Genomic DNA, 15,552 nt, shown 5'->3' on the forward strand with positions numbered 1-15,552 from the left:
CCGAGTTGGACAGGTCGCTGGCAATTTTTCTGCTTTCGAATTTCAGTCACCCACACCTTTGCAGAGGGACTGGGCGCGTCCGAGCTGCGTTTTCGCGCCGAGACCCTTGTCAACTCTGCCCGCTCACTCTCATCCTCGCTCTCTCTTTATAGCAGTCGTGGACAAAGCCAAGCCAACGCGAGGTAGCAGAGACCGACTTGGTCTCGACGGCGGTTATCCATGCCAGCTTGTGCTCCGCTCGGACTGTGCTGCAGCCTGCCACGCTCTGAATGGCTCTCGACGTCCCACCAACGTGGCTCGTGACTTGTAGCACGGGTCCCGTTTTGTGCTTTCCATCTCAAGTCTGGAGCCATCTGAATTCGAAGCGGCCTCGTCATGGCAGCTGTCGATACTACAGAGCATCTTCATTGCAGCCAGTAAGCTGTTTCGAAGCGCGATCGACGTGCGATAACATGGAGCTCGGCTCTCAAGCCACGGGATCCATTGAAGAGATAAAAAGGAAAGTAAGGAGAGAAGAGGAGAAGAGGCCCACAAATAAAATTTCCTGTTAGTCGGGCTGCTTCCGAAGAGCGTGACTTTTTGTTTTGACAGGCCGGGCAAAAGACGAGTGTGTGTATGTTTCATCTCGTATGCAGCTCGCATCGGCTGCGCAGCTGGCCTTCGCTTGAAGATCTTGCCAACGTTCCTGTGCTTGAATGCATGCCTCTCGGCCTTGAGCTCGCTGACCTTGATAGAAAGGAAGCTTGATCCTGTGTGTGTCTGTTGACGGCTGCAAGTGAGTCTGCAATGCAAATGACCGACCGAGGCTAGCATTGGCAAAGGCGCTGCACACCGTTCGAGGCACCTCGGTTTGCTCACGCTCGACTGCATATCCCTTTGCACCTTTCTCCGCTCCTGTTTCCTCGCTCCTGCTCTCCGCTCGTCGATCTCTGCAGCTGTCTGTCTCACTCCGTCTTCCTCCTCCTCCTCATCCTACTCCTTCAGCAGCAGCAGCTTGGCGTCAGAGCGCAACCGTGTTCTAATTGCCGACCGAGTGGCCGACCGACCGACTGACCGACTGACCGACCCAGCAAACGAACGAACCAGTCGAGCCACTTGGCAACGGCGCTCATCTCTTCCTTGCTCTCACTCTCGCACATCAAATCCGACGTACTGGTAGCTACTCGCGTCCCTTGGTCGTCGTTAAGCCTCGTGCTCGCTTCTCATCGCTTCTTTTCGCCACGGCTTGGTCCACTCTCCGTCGTCGTCGTCATCTTGGTTCCCTTCCACCATCTACGCGTCTCTCCATCTCTCTCCCCTCTCCATATCGTTCCCCTCTCCCGACCCCTCTTGCTCCCCGTATTTCCCATATCAACTCGATCTCACTCTTTTACAGGTCGTCTTCTCACACTCTCTTTTCGCGACGTTTCAATCCTACTCCAACAACCTCGACGTTCTTTGCAGCTTTCTCGTGACCTTTTCAGGATCGACTCTGTTGCCTTGTTCATCGAACCAACTGTCTTTTCTTGCTACTCCCCCTCGGCTCTGAATCCAACTACGTTCTCTACTTCTACGCACAACCTTTGGCAGTTTCAATCAACCTAAACTGTCCAACCAGAAACATCTCGAGTTGGACGCTAGTCGCACACGCACATTCTCGCTTGCTTGACACACACACAACCGACACGATGCGCACATCACAAGCTATCAAGGTGGCTGCCATCGCGGCACCCGCCGTGCTTCTCGCCGCTGCCACGGCCCAGGCCGCCTCGGACTCGTGCATCAGTCTCCAGGGCAGTTCCATGTGCCCCTCGTTCCAGACCAACTTCATCAAGCCCAGCAACCTGTCGAGCGAGTTCAGCTTTTTCAACACGGTCACCGACGTGACCTCCTTTGACAGCCTCTTCCAGCACTACCTCACTTCGTAAGTCATGACCGCACTCGAACTTGGTTCGCGGAAAAGCCTGGCTGACCTCTTGCATTCCCCCCCTGCACGCACCTCATCACACCACAGTCAAAATGGCTACTACTCGGACAAGATCCAGGACGGTCTTGGATGCAACACCACCCTTGCACAGAACGTCACACTTCAATGGCAGCAGACCGTCTTCTGTTCGCAATTCTCGCAGGCCTCGTACGAGTCTGGATGCACTTCTGAAACAACACCCACCCTCGTCTGCCAGGAGACGTGCAACCAGTTTGCATCCTCCGAGGAGGACGTGGTGGACAACACGGCCTACTGCCGGTCCACCAATGAGCTCAACACTTTCCAGCGCAGTGTTCGATCCGACACGCTCTCCAATGACTACTTTACCTGCACCGACTACAGCTCCCTCGCCACCACCAACGTCAACTCGTGCGTCACCGGTATCGAGAACGAAGGAAGCTGTGGCTTTGGCTACTCGACCGACCAGCTCTGTGCCTTTTGCGATCCCTCGGGCGGTGTCACTCCCCCTCCCTGCTGCTACGAATCGCGTACCGACCTCTCGCAGTGCTCGCAGTGGGGCCACCCTCTCGCTGCCACTATCCGCCCTACCACCACCGTCGCCACCAACGTGCCCGGAGCCGCTCAGAGCACCGCTGGTACTGCCTCGGGCTCGGCTGCTGCCAACTCAGCCACCGTCACTGGCGCTGCTACTGGCACTGCTTCGGGCTCCAAGAGCGGTGCAGCCGCTTCTTCCACCTCGAGCAACAAGAACGGCGGCGTTTCGGGCGCCAACATGGCTCCGGATGGCCAACAGCTCGTCAGCTCGGACGACAGGGTGTTTAGTAAGGGTCAGCTTGCAGGTATCATTGCCGGCTGCTGTGTGGGTGCTGCGTTGCTCGGTGCGCTCATTGCTCTGCTCTGCCTGCGCAGGCGAGGCGAGAAGGGCGACACGGAGAAGAACACGGTCTACGGCGGCGCTGCCAACGAGAGCCACGTCGAGCGCCCCTGGATGCAGAGCGAGGAGGCCATGGTCAAGTCGCCCGAGCTCGGTCGTCCTTCGACGGATGCCAAGTTTGCCGGTGCTGCGGGTGTCGGTGCTCTCGCTGGCGCAGGAGGCGCAGCTGCTGTAGGCGCTGCTGCGGGCAAGGGTCGCGACTCGGTCGACGAGCGTCCCAACAGCGCGATGAGCGGCGAAACGGGCACCGATGGACGCGGTACTACGATCCCTGCCGTAAAGGACCAGTACTCGTCGCACGACATCTGCCCAGGAGAAACGGTCGTCGCCATCTACCCGTACAACGCCACGCTCAACGACGAGATCACGCTCCAGCCCGACGATGTGGTGACTGTTCAGCGTCTGTACGACGACGGATGGGCGCTGGGTCGTACCGAGTCTGGCGGCGAGGGTGCCTTCCCGTTGGTCTGCGTCACTTCGACAAAAGGCGGTACTTCTGGCTCGGGTGAGAACCTGAGTGGGGGGATGACCAGCGGTAATGATGGAAACGTCACTTCGTCAGCAGACGGTGCCGTAACCGCTGAGGAGGGTCCTTAGAGGGCTTCTCCACTGCTTGTGTATTTCTGTCCTTCGCCTCTCGGTCACCGTTCCTTCCCGTCCCTCCTCCTTACCCTCTAGACTTTCTCTTCTCGCCGCTTGCTTGCCAGCGATGCGTGCGCGCTACAGCCCTTTCCTTCCTTCTCATCCACCTATCTGCTCCATCTTTCTCCCTCTTTCCCTCCTTTCCTGGTGATTCTTATGCCCGTTGTTTGTTCCCAGCTTTATCTGCCCAGAGCGCGATGCCCCCTGCCTCCCCCTACGTACCCCTTCTCTCCCGCTTGGTGGGCTCACGATGCCGTTGCGGCGTCGTCTCAGAGACCCCAAGTTTTCGTTCTCGATAGGGCGTGCATTCGGCTTTGCTCGGATTCTGCTGGTTGGTTCCGTTTCTCCCTTCCTTTCTCTCTCTCTCCGCTATCTGTCATGGAATCCCTTCGTATCCCTAACATACTGTAGCTTCTGTTGTACCCGCCTCTCCCCACCCACGACGTGTTGAGCTCGTCTCTCCTTTGTTTCTATGTGCGTATTGTCAGAGATTCTCCACCCTCCCCCTCGCCCTCAGTTGGAATTCTCAGCTTCTATCCTTTCCCCCACACGGGTCTGCGTGACGAATCGGATTGGAGTGTGTGTGTGCGAGTACAAATACAAGGAGCGCTTCCGTGGGCGGCGCTCGCTGAGGCGGTCAAAAGTTATAGATGGGCAGGATGCGATGCAGTTGCAGCGGCTGTCTGCACAACGGGCACTCGGGCTTCTCGGCGATCCAGGCGGTGATGCAGGCCCAATCGAAGCAGTGTCCGCACTCGGTCACCGCCGAAGAGCCGCGGTGTGGGGAGCGCTGGTCCATGCACAGCGTGCACTGCAGCGTGCTCTGTGCGTTGGTGGATGCGGCCGAGGTGTTGAGTTTCGCGATCGCAACCGCGTCGCTTTCCTTTTCGGTGTCTGAATCGGGGAGGTGCGGATAGAGCAGTTCGACATGGGGGCTGTCTGGTTGCGTTTGTGTTGGCGCAGCGAGGCGTTTTGCAGGTTGCGAAGCGTGCGAGAAGACGCTCCTGTCGATGACGACTGTTGTCGCCGGGTCGACTGCGTTTCGGGTGGAGGGCTTTTCAGAGGAAGCGTCGGCGTCGTGCGTGTCGGCATCCGCCTGTTTCGCTCTCCGCCTGCGCCCCCTCAGCTCCATCAGCAGCTTGAGCGAAAGCTGGACGCCCAACAGCACACCGAGCACCTCATACGACGGCGGCTGGTACCCCTGCTGCTTGGGATACGTCGATATATACGTAACCCCCGTCAACCTCTGCGCAGCGCTGTAGAACTTGCCGCCCAAGTAAAACAGCATCAAGTGCGCAGCCGACAGGTACGCCAGCCAGCCATCCTGCGACTGGAGCGTTTCGAGCGGCGGCAGTGTCTTGCTCAACCACGTGACCAGCCTTCTGTGTGCGGTGATGTGTGCAGAGGCGTCAAACGCTTTGTCTAGCGCACGGGCTCTGGCGCGTGCCCTCGCCTCTGCTGCCTCGAGCTTTTCACGCGTCGATACGGAGTAGCGGCGGAGGGCAGCGTACAGTTTGGTGAGCGTGTAGGGGCCGAGAACGTGCAGCAGGATCCAGGCGAGGCGTTTGGGGAGCGTGACGATGCGACCGGTGCGCACATCTTTTGGGATACTGTTGACGTATTCCTCGCCCAGCGTCTGACCACCGCGTCCGTCACCCATGCCCGGTATTGAGGATGTTGAGAGCAGGTAGTATCCCAGAGCGCCGACGAGAGAGATGGATGATACATGCGAATGCTGCACACGTGTGCCGAAGAGCGAGCGCACCACGTCCGAAACCTGCGATGTGAATAGGTCCTTGTAGTACGTGTCCTTCTGATAGGCTCGCACGATCTCGGGCTGTGCTGCTGCGGGAAAGCTGAATCGCGATTGAGGGCGGTAGGCCGGGGCTGAGGTTTCTGTGGTAGGGTTGCTACTCGAGGCGGCAGCGGTTGGAGTGTGTGGCTGGGTGGACGACGAGGATGGCCCTGCAACGGCACTGCCACCACCCGCAGCAGCAGGAGTTGTGTCGTCTGCCATGATTGATCGTCTCGTAGAGGGCAGGGAGTGAGAAAGACAGCAGAATGAAGTACGAGGCGGCTAGGAACTTCTGTGCCTGGAAGTTTGGAGGACGGTCAAGGTGCAGAAGCGGGTTGGATGGCAGCAAAAGAGCGGATGGTGTTGAGCGCAGAATCTGAGTGGATGTGGAGAAGATCAGGCTTTCAGCGGCGACTGACTTGCGTTTCCAGAGCTGTCGAACCGGAAGCGCTCCTTCCCCACAACCGGCTGATAATTCGAAATCAATGTTCTGCACAGTAGAACTAACATTGATCATTACTCGTGAAAATCCTGGGAACAGCGCGATCCGCGATCCGCGGCCCGCTCTCCTCTGCGACTGCTTAAGTCCATTCAGCAACTGTCCATTAGCTGCTCCCTTTCCGCGGTGCAGTCCAAACCCTATGCCCATCCCATCCTTGTGCTATCGAAGATGACAACGTAGGTGCAAGGATCATTGCCGCCATCGCTCGTGAGCACATAGAACGAAGTGTGAGAGTGATGAGAGGGTGTGGATTGGCGACGACTATTCGTAATGTGGAGCTTTCGATGCCGTCATTTCTTCGTCTTGAGACCACACGCGATTTTCACTCCGTCTTGCTACACCGCCCTACCTGGGAAGCAAGCAAAAAGTGCCAGGACAGTCTCCACGCTGATTGTTGCCGATAGCGCTCCAAGCAATCGCAACCAGCGGCTGCTTCTATTTGCTTTTGGACTGTGGTGTTTGGTGTTTCGTGATCGTGTGATCGCGAGAGGGTGCGAAAATGCTTAAAACCGAATCTCCGAGCCTAAGGCGTGGTGTGCTGCACCAGTAGAATCTATGCAAGGTGCGGTCAATGCGTGTGGTTCCCCTCCCCACTTCGGCTGCCGAAAAGCACCGTTGTGGGTCTTCCAGAGCAGATCACGGCATTCGACGTCTAGATTCTGACAGCCAACCACACAGCAGCACAGCACGCGAAAGGCACTAAGCACGCGGATCAGCATTTGTCCTCCGCTCTCTGAGACTCGCTTCATGCCCTCCGCGTTCGGTGGCTCTCGAGAAGAAAGTTCTTCTGTGGCGGACCGTGTTCTTCGAGGGCTACACTCTGATTTCTCGCGTGCCTGCATGCGTTATATATAGAAGCTATCCCTCTCTAGATTGTGTCACCCCTCCAAAACCCAAACCTATTCTTCCCACCACAGCAACGTCTATCCAGACTCACACAGTCCCACCCATACACACTTGTTCGCCATGTCTCTGCCCCAAGCCACGCAAGCGTTCCTCTCGCACCTCGCTGTACGCCGCAGCACCTACACTCTCGCCAAGACCCCCGCGGTGCTTGACGCGGACCAGATCCAAACCATCCTGAGCAAGATCCTGCGCGAGTCGCCCTCGTCGTTCAACTCCAAGTCGCCGCGCCTTTTGCTGCTGCTCGGTGCGGACCACGACGAGTACTGGTCCAAGACTGTCCCCGACGCCCTCACCGCTGCCGTCAAGTCGCAGGGTGGAGACGACCAGGCGGTTGCAGGCGCTGTCGGCCGTCTGGACCTCTTCAAGCCCGCTTTCGGCACCGTGGTCTTCTTCGAGTCCAACGCGGCAGTCAAGGCGCTCCAGGAAAAGCTCCCGCAGTACGCCGACAACTTCCCCGTGTGGTCCGAACACGCTTCCGCCATTGCCCAGACCAACACCTGGGTCGCCCTCACCAACGCCGGCTACGGTGCCAACCTGCAGCACTACGGAAATTTGACCCAAGCTTCGCTCAAGAAGAAGTACAACTTGCCCGAGGACTGGAGCTTCAAGGCTGAACTTGTCTTTGGTGCGAAGACGGAAGAGCCCAAGCCCAAGGAGTACAACGAGGAGGAGGAGAACAAGGACAGGCTCAAGGTGTTTGGCGCTTAGAGAGGCATCGCTGCCGATAGAGCCCAGTGCTTAGATCGCGTTCTGAACTTGAACATTGTGACAACCCTTTCCGACGAGTGAAGGCTCTGTGTGTGTGTATGTGTGTCTGATCAGTGTTCGCTCCAGTTGAGTTTAGCGATGCAACCTGGTCCCGTTGGCGCTCAAACACAGTAGCATCTCAATCAACCACACACAATTTGTGATCGAACCGTCTCAAGAGGAAGTTGTAGCATTCCACAGAGACCTACATCGCTTTTATGAGAGAAAGACAGCGCTGCAAGTCGAACCATGTACAGCATGTTTGCAAGCTTCAGGAGCGTAATCAAGGCTCGAGCGAGGCGGGGAAGTTGTTGTTTTCCCTCTGCTCGTCCCACTTTGCGATCTGTTATGCGAGAAGGGTTGGGTGAGAAGAGATGAAGTTGAGTCAGCGATAGGTTTTCTTGGCGGGACCCAGGACAGGATGGACAGATGGACAGAAGGACGGCGGAAGTCGCAAGGGCGGTGAAGCGTGATTTGCGGACCAGGTTAATTTGTCGAGGTGTAGTTGTGCTGCGAATGCTGGTGGTTGAGATACTGCCATAAGATGCAACCAGTACTGTGACCATTGAACCGCGCTGCTTGGTCCCGGGCTAGATGGACGGGGTAAGATCGAACAGCGAGACATTTTCGCCTGTCTTCCAGCCAATTGGTCGTCCGCGCAATCCACGGTCCCTTCAGCTCCTCCGAACAAGCTACCTCAACGAGCTTTGAACCTGAATTCATGGCTGCAAGGAGCGAGTTGACAGATTGCTTGCACTGGTTCCGAAAAAAAGCTGCCAGTTTCCGGTACACTGTGAAACCTATCCGGCAGGGCGTTGCGGCCATAAGGCATGGGCTTGCTGCTAGGTCCATCGGGAGAGGTGTGGTACCCATCATCACAAATGTGACCCTCCGATGCTTGAGTGCGTGGCGTCGAGTTGGCATGCATCATCTGATCGACTGGTGCGAGTGTCGTCCTTATCCTTGTGTATTCTGGGCGGCGTTTACGTGGCGAGCTGCTATGTTGACCTTCTCGACAGTAAAAGAGCCAGTGTTCCAGTAGTCGGGTGCGCTGTGCTGACCTCGTTGATAGCCGCCATCCTTAATGTCCATCTCTTGTCCAAATCGCAGAAAGAAATACTCACCCACTCGTTAGGGCACAAAGAGTGGTAGGCGCGGAAGAACTGCTTGCAGGGCACAAACTCCTCACCCTTGGCGTTGACACATCGGTGGTAGTCGACGTAGCTGACGATTTCCAACAAAAAGATTACAAGGTTGAAGTCAGCCACCTTGCTTAACCGGCATGCATTTCTCCTCTCGTTCTCTTGGACGCAAGGTTGCCCGTTGCAACAACTTACTTTTGCCAGCAGTGCTTGGTCTGGTTCTGGTTGGGGAAACGCGCGTCGAACGAGGCGGTCTGGAGGGTGAAGGACTTCTGCTCGGTGTCGGACATGTTGGGCGAGAACGAGTTTGGGTGACGTGAACACGGATGTGATGGTTCAAGATCAAGGAGGATGGCAGACTAGAGAAATTGATGGCGACCAAGCGATGTTGCTGCTTTTAGAAGTTTGACAGCCATTCGCTCTCTCGCTTGAGGTCTCTCTGCCGAGGGAAGCGATGAGCGAGCGGGAGAGCGGCGGCGTAGCTAACCAAGTAAATCTCGATTTTGCCCTTGATTTCCTGTTTCCTTCTTCACACACCAGACGGCTGAAGTCGGATTTTCAATCACCATTCTCACGCACGGAAGGCTTGCGTTTGCCATCGGTTCCGAGCGAAAAGAGAAGAGACGGGCAGCAACTCGAAGCGGCTCTAACACTCTGGCGGCTCGAAATTTGCCTCCACCTTTTACACGCTGGACCCTGGCTGGGTGCTTGGCTGCAGCCTCGAACCTTCGATGGGCAGAGATTCTAGCTTTCTTCCATCCCGCCCTTCATTGACACCTTAGTCAAGATCATGGACTTCCTCAAAGCAGAGATCGCCAACAAGCGCAAGGCCGCCGAGCTCGCCTCTGCTTCGTCGGTGGCCAGCACATCAGCTTCTGGCTCGGCTGACGCACCACAACCACCCACCAAGTACATGCGTAGAGGCGATCTCGAAAAACTGCGCGAACAGCAACAACGATCCGCATCTCCCTCGTCTTCCTCTTCCTCTTCGCCAGCTAAGCGTCTCAAATCGACTCCTCCTGTCACCACAGATGCAGCATCCTCACCTGATCCTGCCCCTCAAGGCATGAGCACAGCGACACGAGATGCACTGGAAACGGCAGCGGGTGAGGTGGAGCGAGAAAAGTTCAACGTGTCCAACGACGAGGCGATTCGTCGGCTGCGTGCAAAGGGCGAACCGATCCGGCTGTTTGGAGAGTCGGACAAAGAGCGAAGGCTGCGATTGAGAGCGCTCGAGCTGATCGAAGAGAAAGGCGGTGGAGCATTGGGTCAGAACGATTTTCGCAATGCGTTGCAGAGCGCCGAAAGTGCCACGGCGCTCGAGTTACTCGAGAAGCGCAACGCGGCTAGCAAGCGGAAAGCAGAACAAGCTCGAATGGAGGCGCTGCAGAAGGATGCCGCTACGGTGGCTGCGGTAGGCGATGCCGACAAAGCGCGGCAGGGCGATGCCAGCGGCGACACGGAGGCTCCAGCCGAAGGATCAAAGACACCCTCACGCCAAGGCGTCGGCATGGATAGCCTGCTCGACCTCAACCTCATCAAGACCGACATCGACCGCGTCTACCCGATCATCTACTACACTCTCAAAGGTCTCCTGCAGGAATGGGCCGACACGCTCGCCGCCCGCCCAGACGAAGTCAAACACACGATGCAAGGCAAACTCGCCGCGGCCACCCAAGTGCAGTCCGCCGACTACCTCAAGCCGCTCTTCAAGAAATTGCGCAAAAGAGCGCTGACGCCGGACGTGCTCATGCGCATCGCTGAGATCGTCCACTACATGCAGCGTCGCCAGTACCGCACTGCCAACGACTCGTATCTCCAGCTGTCGATCGGCAACGCGCCCTGGCCGATCGGAGTCACGATGGTCGGAATCCACGAGAGGTCCGGGAGAGAGAAGATCTTCAGCAGCAATGTCGCGCATGTGCTGAACGACGAGGTGTCGCGCAAGTACATTCAGAGCTTGAAGAGGCTCATGACGTTTGCGCAGACAAAGTATCCGCCGGAGGATATCAGTATGATGATGGGCTAAGGATGGCAGACAGAGATGTCTTTCGTTGTGCTCTTGTTACGTGCGCATTCAAGCATGCCCCTCATCCGCAGTCGCTCATCGATGATCACACCACAGAATACCCACGCCCTGTGCTCAGCATGCAAAGCACATGCAATTGATAAAACTCGCGACTGCGCGAATACAAAGCCAACACCCACCCAACGACTGTGCCTGCGTGACTTCCCACAAACTGTGAACCTCGGCTTTTAACGACCTCCAAACAGGAAGGCAGGCGACTGACCGCGCCAGTTGGCCTCTGCCTGACCGTTGAGGCCATTGAGGTGTTTGGGCGGGGGCAAGGGGGAGCCGCCTTTGGCCAGCGGTGTCGTTGCTGCTGATGGCTGGCCAGCCGAGGTGGAGGGAGCAGCGGCGGTCGGTGTGGGTGTAGGCGTTCCCGGCGCGGGGGAGACGTTTGCTGGCGCTGAATTGACGTTGCTTGTGGCGGGTGCAGCTGACGGTGTGCCTGCCTTGCTCACCACCTTCTCTGCTCCCGCTGTTGTCGGCCCGGAGCCAGTACCTGTAGCGCCTGCAGCCGCAGGAGCATCGACTTTCTTCTCGTACCCGCGATCCTCGCCTCCGTAAAACACGGGGATGCTCCATGGTCTCCCGCCCATACTCAAGATCTCCCTCTTGGCCTTGACCCATCTGCGCGGCTGCCTAGCGTTCCTCTCCAACGGGATTACCGCCTGGAACGCCGTGGGGATCCTCGCGATCGGCTGCACGGGCGGGCCGCCACGCGAGCTCGGCAGCGGCGGATACCTGAAACCAGGATTCTTGGCTGTTCCCGCTTTCGCGCTCAGGTCGCCCGTAAACGTCTGTCCGCCCGGGCCGGAGACGATCTTGATCGACGTCGGACCGGTTGCGCTTGCGATGTGCGATGGCCGAGCAGCAGCCGTGTGGGAAGCCGGGGTGGAGGCTTTGCTGCTCGACTCGGCTGCTGTTGCTGCGGCGGAGAGGTTGGCGATGGACTTGGGTCTGGGCAGGGTGGTGGTAGGGAGCGGGGTGCTGCCGGTGGACGGGGTGGGCGTTTCTGCTTTGATCGGTGCTGGGGATGCAGCAGCAGGCGACGAGCGTGCAGCGGCTGTATTGCCAAAGGTCGCGGGCGTCGTCTCTGCCGGTGGGAGCTCGTATACGGGTTTCTGACCTTTGGTCAGGCCTTTCCTCCAACCGCGACCTGGTCCGGCAGCGCCTCGTGCCTTGGCTGTCTTTCTTCTTTTTGCTGCGGGTAGCGCATCCAATTCTTCGACCGACATGGCTTGCACCTGTGCAATTCGAGCCAGGTTGCCGCGCTTGGCCAGCCTGTTCGCTCCGGAATGCGGGCTCGCCGAACCATCGTTCGAGGGGGAAGCGGACGAGCTTGCGCCGGGTCCTTTCGAGGGTCGCGACTTGAGTGTGATGCTCCTGCGCTTGAGCGTTGAGGGTGAGGCAGTTTTGGAAAGCGCATCGTCCTCTGCGTCGAGTTCGTCAAGCTCGTCCAATTCGTCGGCTTCTTCATCTTGGTCCCCCTCTTGATCATCGTCGTCGAGCTCTTCAGCGTCCGAGGCGTCGTGGCGGGTAGGGGTGTTGGTGTAGTCGGGTGTGGTGCCGTCGCGCAACGGAGTCGTCGGCTCGTCGTCGTCCGAATAGTCCGGTGCGCTGCGCATTGGGTTAGGGTTGCTAAGAGGGGTGGAGGTCTCGCGCGGTGCGGACGAGAGGGGGACTCGTAACTTGACCTTGACCATGGTGCAGCTGTTTGGGGATGCTGGTGGTGGTGATTGTGGTTGCAGCGATGATGAGTGTCGAATGCAATATCAGAGGGATGCCTGAGACGCGGCTGTTGTCGAGGTTTGCTGCAGAAGGATCTGTGGGTCAATGATGTGAGCGTGATGCACCGGTCTGCCGATCGGTTCTTGATATTGGTTCGGTTGGTGGCGATGCAGCGATGCGTTGGATGATGGTTGTGTGAAGGACTGAGCGATGGCATGCGCTGCGCGGTTGGGGCCTGCGCTTCTGAGTGTGCGTGTGAGGTTGAGACGATCAACGTTTGATACAAATGCTCAATGCCCAATCCTCAAGGCCCTGTTTGTGAAAACAAGCTTAAAATTGCATGTTCCCAAGTCATCATCCGCTTTGAAATCAGCATTCGAAAGTCGTCTTTCCACACGGCGCCTCTGTAACGCCGCGTCTATTTCAGCGTGCTTTTCTCTCGCACGACCTTCCATCGTCCAGCAGGGCATCGCCACACCGCCTGCTTCCATCGATTCATTCTGGCTTCACACGGCGAAGCTGCTGGGACCAGTCTGAGCTTGGTACGTTTTGGTAGAGAATAGGATAAAGTACAGTGAAATTATGTTGAAAGCTTCGACCTTTCGATCAAGAGCGACACGGGTATAAATGAAGATGCCTTGCCTTGGTCCGGGCTGCGGGCTAGTATTGCTGTCTTGTCGAGTAGTCTGTGAGGCAAAGGGGCAAAGGATGGAAAGGTGAGTCAACGCTCATTCGTTCAGTGAAGATAGGAGGATGGTCCAGCTTACCTTTGGGGCTGATGACGAGACCTCGGCCCTTGCTCGCGCCTCTGTACACCACTTCGACGATGTCGATGAGTTCTTGACGGTCCGTGATGGCCCAGTTACTGCCAGTCATCAATATCAATCCGGTCAAGTTGTGGTCAGTAAACACTTTCAGCTCTTCTCGCTGCAATTTGTATCCAACTTACATCTTGTTGTTGTTGCCCGTCCCCAGATCAATCATGATGTGTTTGTTGCGGTAAAAGAACATGGTGGAACAAGGATCGTAGAGCTCGTACATCTTGTTGAAGTCAGGCACTTGGGTGATGTCCACAAGGTACACCACGGCAAACTTTTGCACCGCCGTCGAAATCTTGTAGAGCGTTTCGTCCATTTCCATGCACACCGGGTCGGTGTCGTGACCGAAGCGGATAATGACCACGCGGTCTTCCTCGGACAGGATCGCCTGGTCTACGTGCCAGCCCGTAGGCAAATGTGGTAGGAAGTACGACATCTTGATGCCAATACCGTCACCGTCGACCTCGAGGAGAAAGAAAGAGAGATCAGCAGATTTGCAGAGAGTGAGGACGAGAAGAAACGAGGAAAGCGTGTGGAAAATGGAGATGTGGAGCTGCGCACTTGTTTCGGAAAACGGAGAACGCGGGCCGCTTTCTTCGCGAGTCCAAACACACACGACACCGCTTCCTTAGCAGTGGACCAGCAGAACACACCACACCAAAGAGCCATGCCGCACCCAGCAACACGTTCCAGACGCCTCCAGAGCAATGTGACGAGCCAACTCAGCTTTCGATGGAGTTGTGGGGGACTAATAGTACAAAGATTGACGCCTCGACGCGAGAGACCGGCGCGCGCCTTGCCGATTAGCTCTGCGCTGGAGATCGACTGCGTTTGCGATCCTCCTCCTTTACGTGGATGGGCGGTCTTGGATTGGGCTTGTAGTCCGATAGCATCTCGCCTTCCTCTTCTTTCACCTCGCCCTCTTCCCCACCACGCTTGGCGTCCGAGTCCGTGTCTGCGGCCTCCGCTCGCTGTTCGCGTGTTTGCTTGCGCTCTCTGTCACGACGTTCCCTCTCTCGCTCGAAATCGCGCTCGCGTTCGCGATCCCTATTTGACAGTGTCGCGTTGAGACTGGATCCATTAGCGGTCCCTGCTGTCCCCTGTGACGCTACCGCTGCTGCTGTCGCTGAGGTTGGGCGACCATTCGCAGCGCCTCCATTGCTGTGCTGTCCACCTCCTGCTGATCCTGCCGGCATTCCCATGGGTGGCGGGTTGGGGTTGCGTCTCCTCTCTTCAAACTCGCCAATCATTTCCCTCAGCCGCAAATAGCCCAAGTGCATCTTGCCTCCGAAGTGGTCCGCCAACCTTCGATCCGAGTCCAAGATGGATAGGTAGGCGCCGCACACATCGCAGACGCGCAACTTTTGGTGCCCACTCGCTCCCGAGTTTTCCTGTGCGTTGTGCAGCTCCTTCTCCTTCTGCGCCTTTTCCTCCTTGAGCGCGTCAGCTTTGGCCAGCTCAGCAAGCGACTCTTCGATCTGCCCTTGCTCTCCCAGTGCTTCCACTTCGGCCATGACCGCAGCCAGCGCCGTCTCGATTTCGGAAATCTCGCGGTTCATGCTGGCAAAGCGTGCCAGCTCTTCGGGTGTTTGTTCGAGGCGGCGCTTGTTGGCTGCAATCTTGCGGTCGATATCCGAGACGAACGAGAAGATGTTGTGCTCGTGTTCGCGTTCGAATTCGGGGAAGCGTTCGCCCGCGGCAAGCGCTTTGAGGTATTCCTCCTTGTACTTTGGTGTATGCGATTTGGGGCATGGGCCTAGATCCACTTTCTGTTGAGAGGCAAGGGAGGCAACAGAGATGGAGGGAAATTCAGCAAAAGCCACAACTTGCAATTCGGCGCACTGTTGCAAATCTTACAGTATTGGCAAACAAGTCATGAGGGCAGGTGCCACAGAGAAAGTTGCGGCACACCTTGACATCAGTGAAATGGAGATTCGCCGTAGGTGCACCCATTGCTGTTGATAGACAGTGGAGTGCAGAGAATAGTGTCAGTATATCGAAGTCTAAGGGAAGCGCTCCGTTCGCAAGGCCAAGTCAATATATTCACCTTCTGGCCCCATGAGCTTCTCGAGCAGCATGCGCTGCACCTCGGCCTTGCGACCCATCGTGATTAAAGGCCCGAAGCTTGTGTCGATATGGCTCGGTGACTTGCTGATGGTCGCTTCGAGGAGATAGAGAGGCAAGGGAGGCGGGCCTAGTCGCGCGGCAGGTAGTAGATGCTTGAACAAAGTGAAAGAAGAGGAGCAACTCGACGTTCTGATGCCTGGACCTCGGCTTGAAGGTGCAGACTCGCGCTTCCGATTCCCGAATTCAGCTTGAGAATTTTTGGATGAATTCCGTGAT

At 57.1% G+C, this 15,552-nt stretch overlaps 8 protein-coding genes across 8 annotated transcripts; 3 read left to right on the plus strand and 5 right to left on the minus strand.

Moving 5' to 3' along the window:
- Window positions 1-1,667: 1,667 nt before the first annotated feature.
- Window positions 1,668-3,458, plus strand: EX895_005292 (uncharacterized protein; the record flags this gene model as incomplete). The annotated part of the gene is made up of 2 exons (XM_029885885.1): window positions 1,668-1,903; window positions 1,994-3,458. The coding sequence occupies 2 exons, from the start codon at window positions 1,668-1,670 to the stop codon at window positions 3,456-3,458; spliced, it is 1,701 nt and encodes a 566-aa protein (XP_029737737.1).
- A 1,103-nt stretch (window positions 3,459-4,561) lies between these two features.
- Window positions 4,562-5,520, minus strand: EX895_005293 (uncharacterized protein; the record flags this gene model as incomplete). The annotated part of the gene is made up of 2 exons (XM_029885886.1): window positions 4,562-4,615; window positions 4,738-5,520. The coding sequence occupies 2 exons, from the start codon at window positions 5,518-5,520 to the stop codon at window positions 4,562-4,564; spliced, it is 837 nt and encodes a 278-aa protein (XP_029737738.1).
- Window positions 5,521-6,766: 1,246 nt separating this feature from the next.
- Window positions 6,767-7,414, plus strand: EX895_005294 (uncharacterized protein; the record flags this gene model as incomplete). Its single annotated transcript, XM_029885887.1, has 1 exon — window positions 6,767-7,414. One exon carries the CDS (start codon window positions 6,767-6,769, stop codon window positions 7,412-7,414), a length of 648 nt encoding a protein of 215 aa, XP_029737739.1.
- Window positions 7,415-7,736: 322 nt separating this feature from the next.
- Window positions 7,737-8,885, minus strand: EX895_005295 (uncharacterized protein; the record flags this gene model as incomplete). The annotated part of the gene is made up of 3 exons (XM_029885888.1): window positions 7,737-7,796; window positions 8,578-8,677; window positions 8,791-8,885. 3 exons carry the CDS (start codon window positions 8,883-8,885, stop codon window positions 7,737-7,739), a joined length of 255 nt encoding a protein of 84 aa, XP_029737740.1.
- A 500-nt stretch (window positions 8,886-9,385) lies between these two features.
- EX895_005296 (uncharacterized protein) lies at window positions 9,386-10,624 on the plus strand (the record flags this gene model as incomplete). Its single annotated transcript, XM_029885889.1, has 1 exon — window positions 9,386-10,624. One exon carries the CDS (start codon window positions 9,386-9,388, stop codon window positions 10,622-10,624), a length of 1,239 nt encoding a protein of 412 aa, XP_029737741.1.
- Window positions 10,625-10,851: 227 nt separating this feature from the next.
- On the minus strand, window positions 10,852-12,366 carry EX895_005297 (uncharacterized protein; the record flags this gene model as incomplete). The annotated part of the gene is made up of 1 exon (XM_029885890.1): window positions 10,852-12,366. One exon carries the CDS (start codon window positions 12,364-12,366, stop codon window positions 10,852-10,854), a length of 1,515 nt encoding a protein of 504 aa, XP_029737742.1.
- A 685-nt stretch (window positions 12,367-13,051) lies between these two features.
- Window positions 13,052-13,645, minus strand: EX895_005298 (uncharacterized protein; the record flags this gene model as incomplete). Its single annotated transcript, XM_029885891.1, has 3 exons — window positions 13,052-13,077; window positions 13,159-13,256; window positions 13,341-13,645. 3 exons carry the CDS (start codon window positions 13,643-13,645, stop codon window positions 13,052-13,054), a joined length of 429 nt encoding a protein of 142 aa, XP_029737743.1.
- Window positions 13,646-14,012: 367 nt separating this feature from the next.
- On the minus strand, window positions 14,013-15,314 carry EX895_005299 (uncharacterized protein; the record flags this gene model as incomplete). Its single annotated transcript, XM_029885892.1, has 3 exons — window positions 14,013-14,978; window positions 15,067-15,164; window positions 15,257-15,314. The coding sequence occupies 3 exons, from the start codon at window positions 15,312-15,314 to the stop codon at window positions 14,013-14,015; spliced, it is 1,122 nt and encodes a 373-aa protein (XP_029737744.1).
- Between the last annotated feature and the right edge of the window lie 238 nt (window positions 15,315-15,552).

This window comes from Sporisorium graminicola, chromosome SGRAM_6, assembly GCF_005498985.1.
Source record: "Sporisorium graminicola strain CBS 10092 chromosome SGRAM_6, whole genome shotgun sequence".
Classification (NCBI taxonomy): Eukaryota; Fungi; Basidiomycota; class Ustilaginomycetes; order Ustilaginales; family Ustilaginaceae; genus Sporisorium; species Sporisorium graminicola.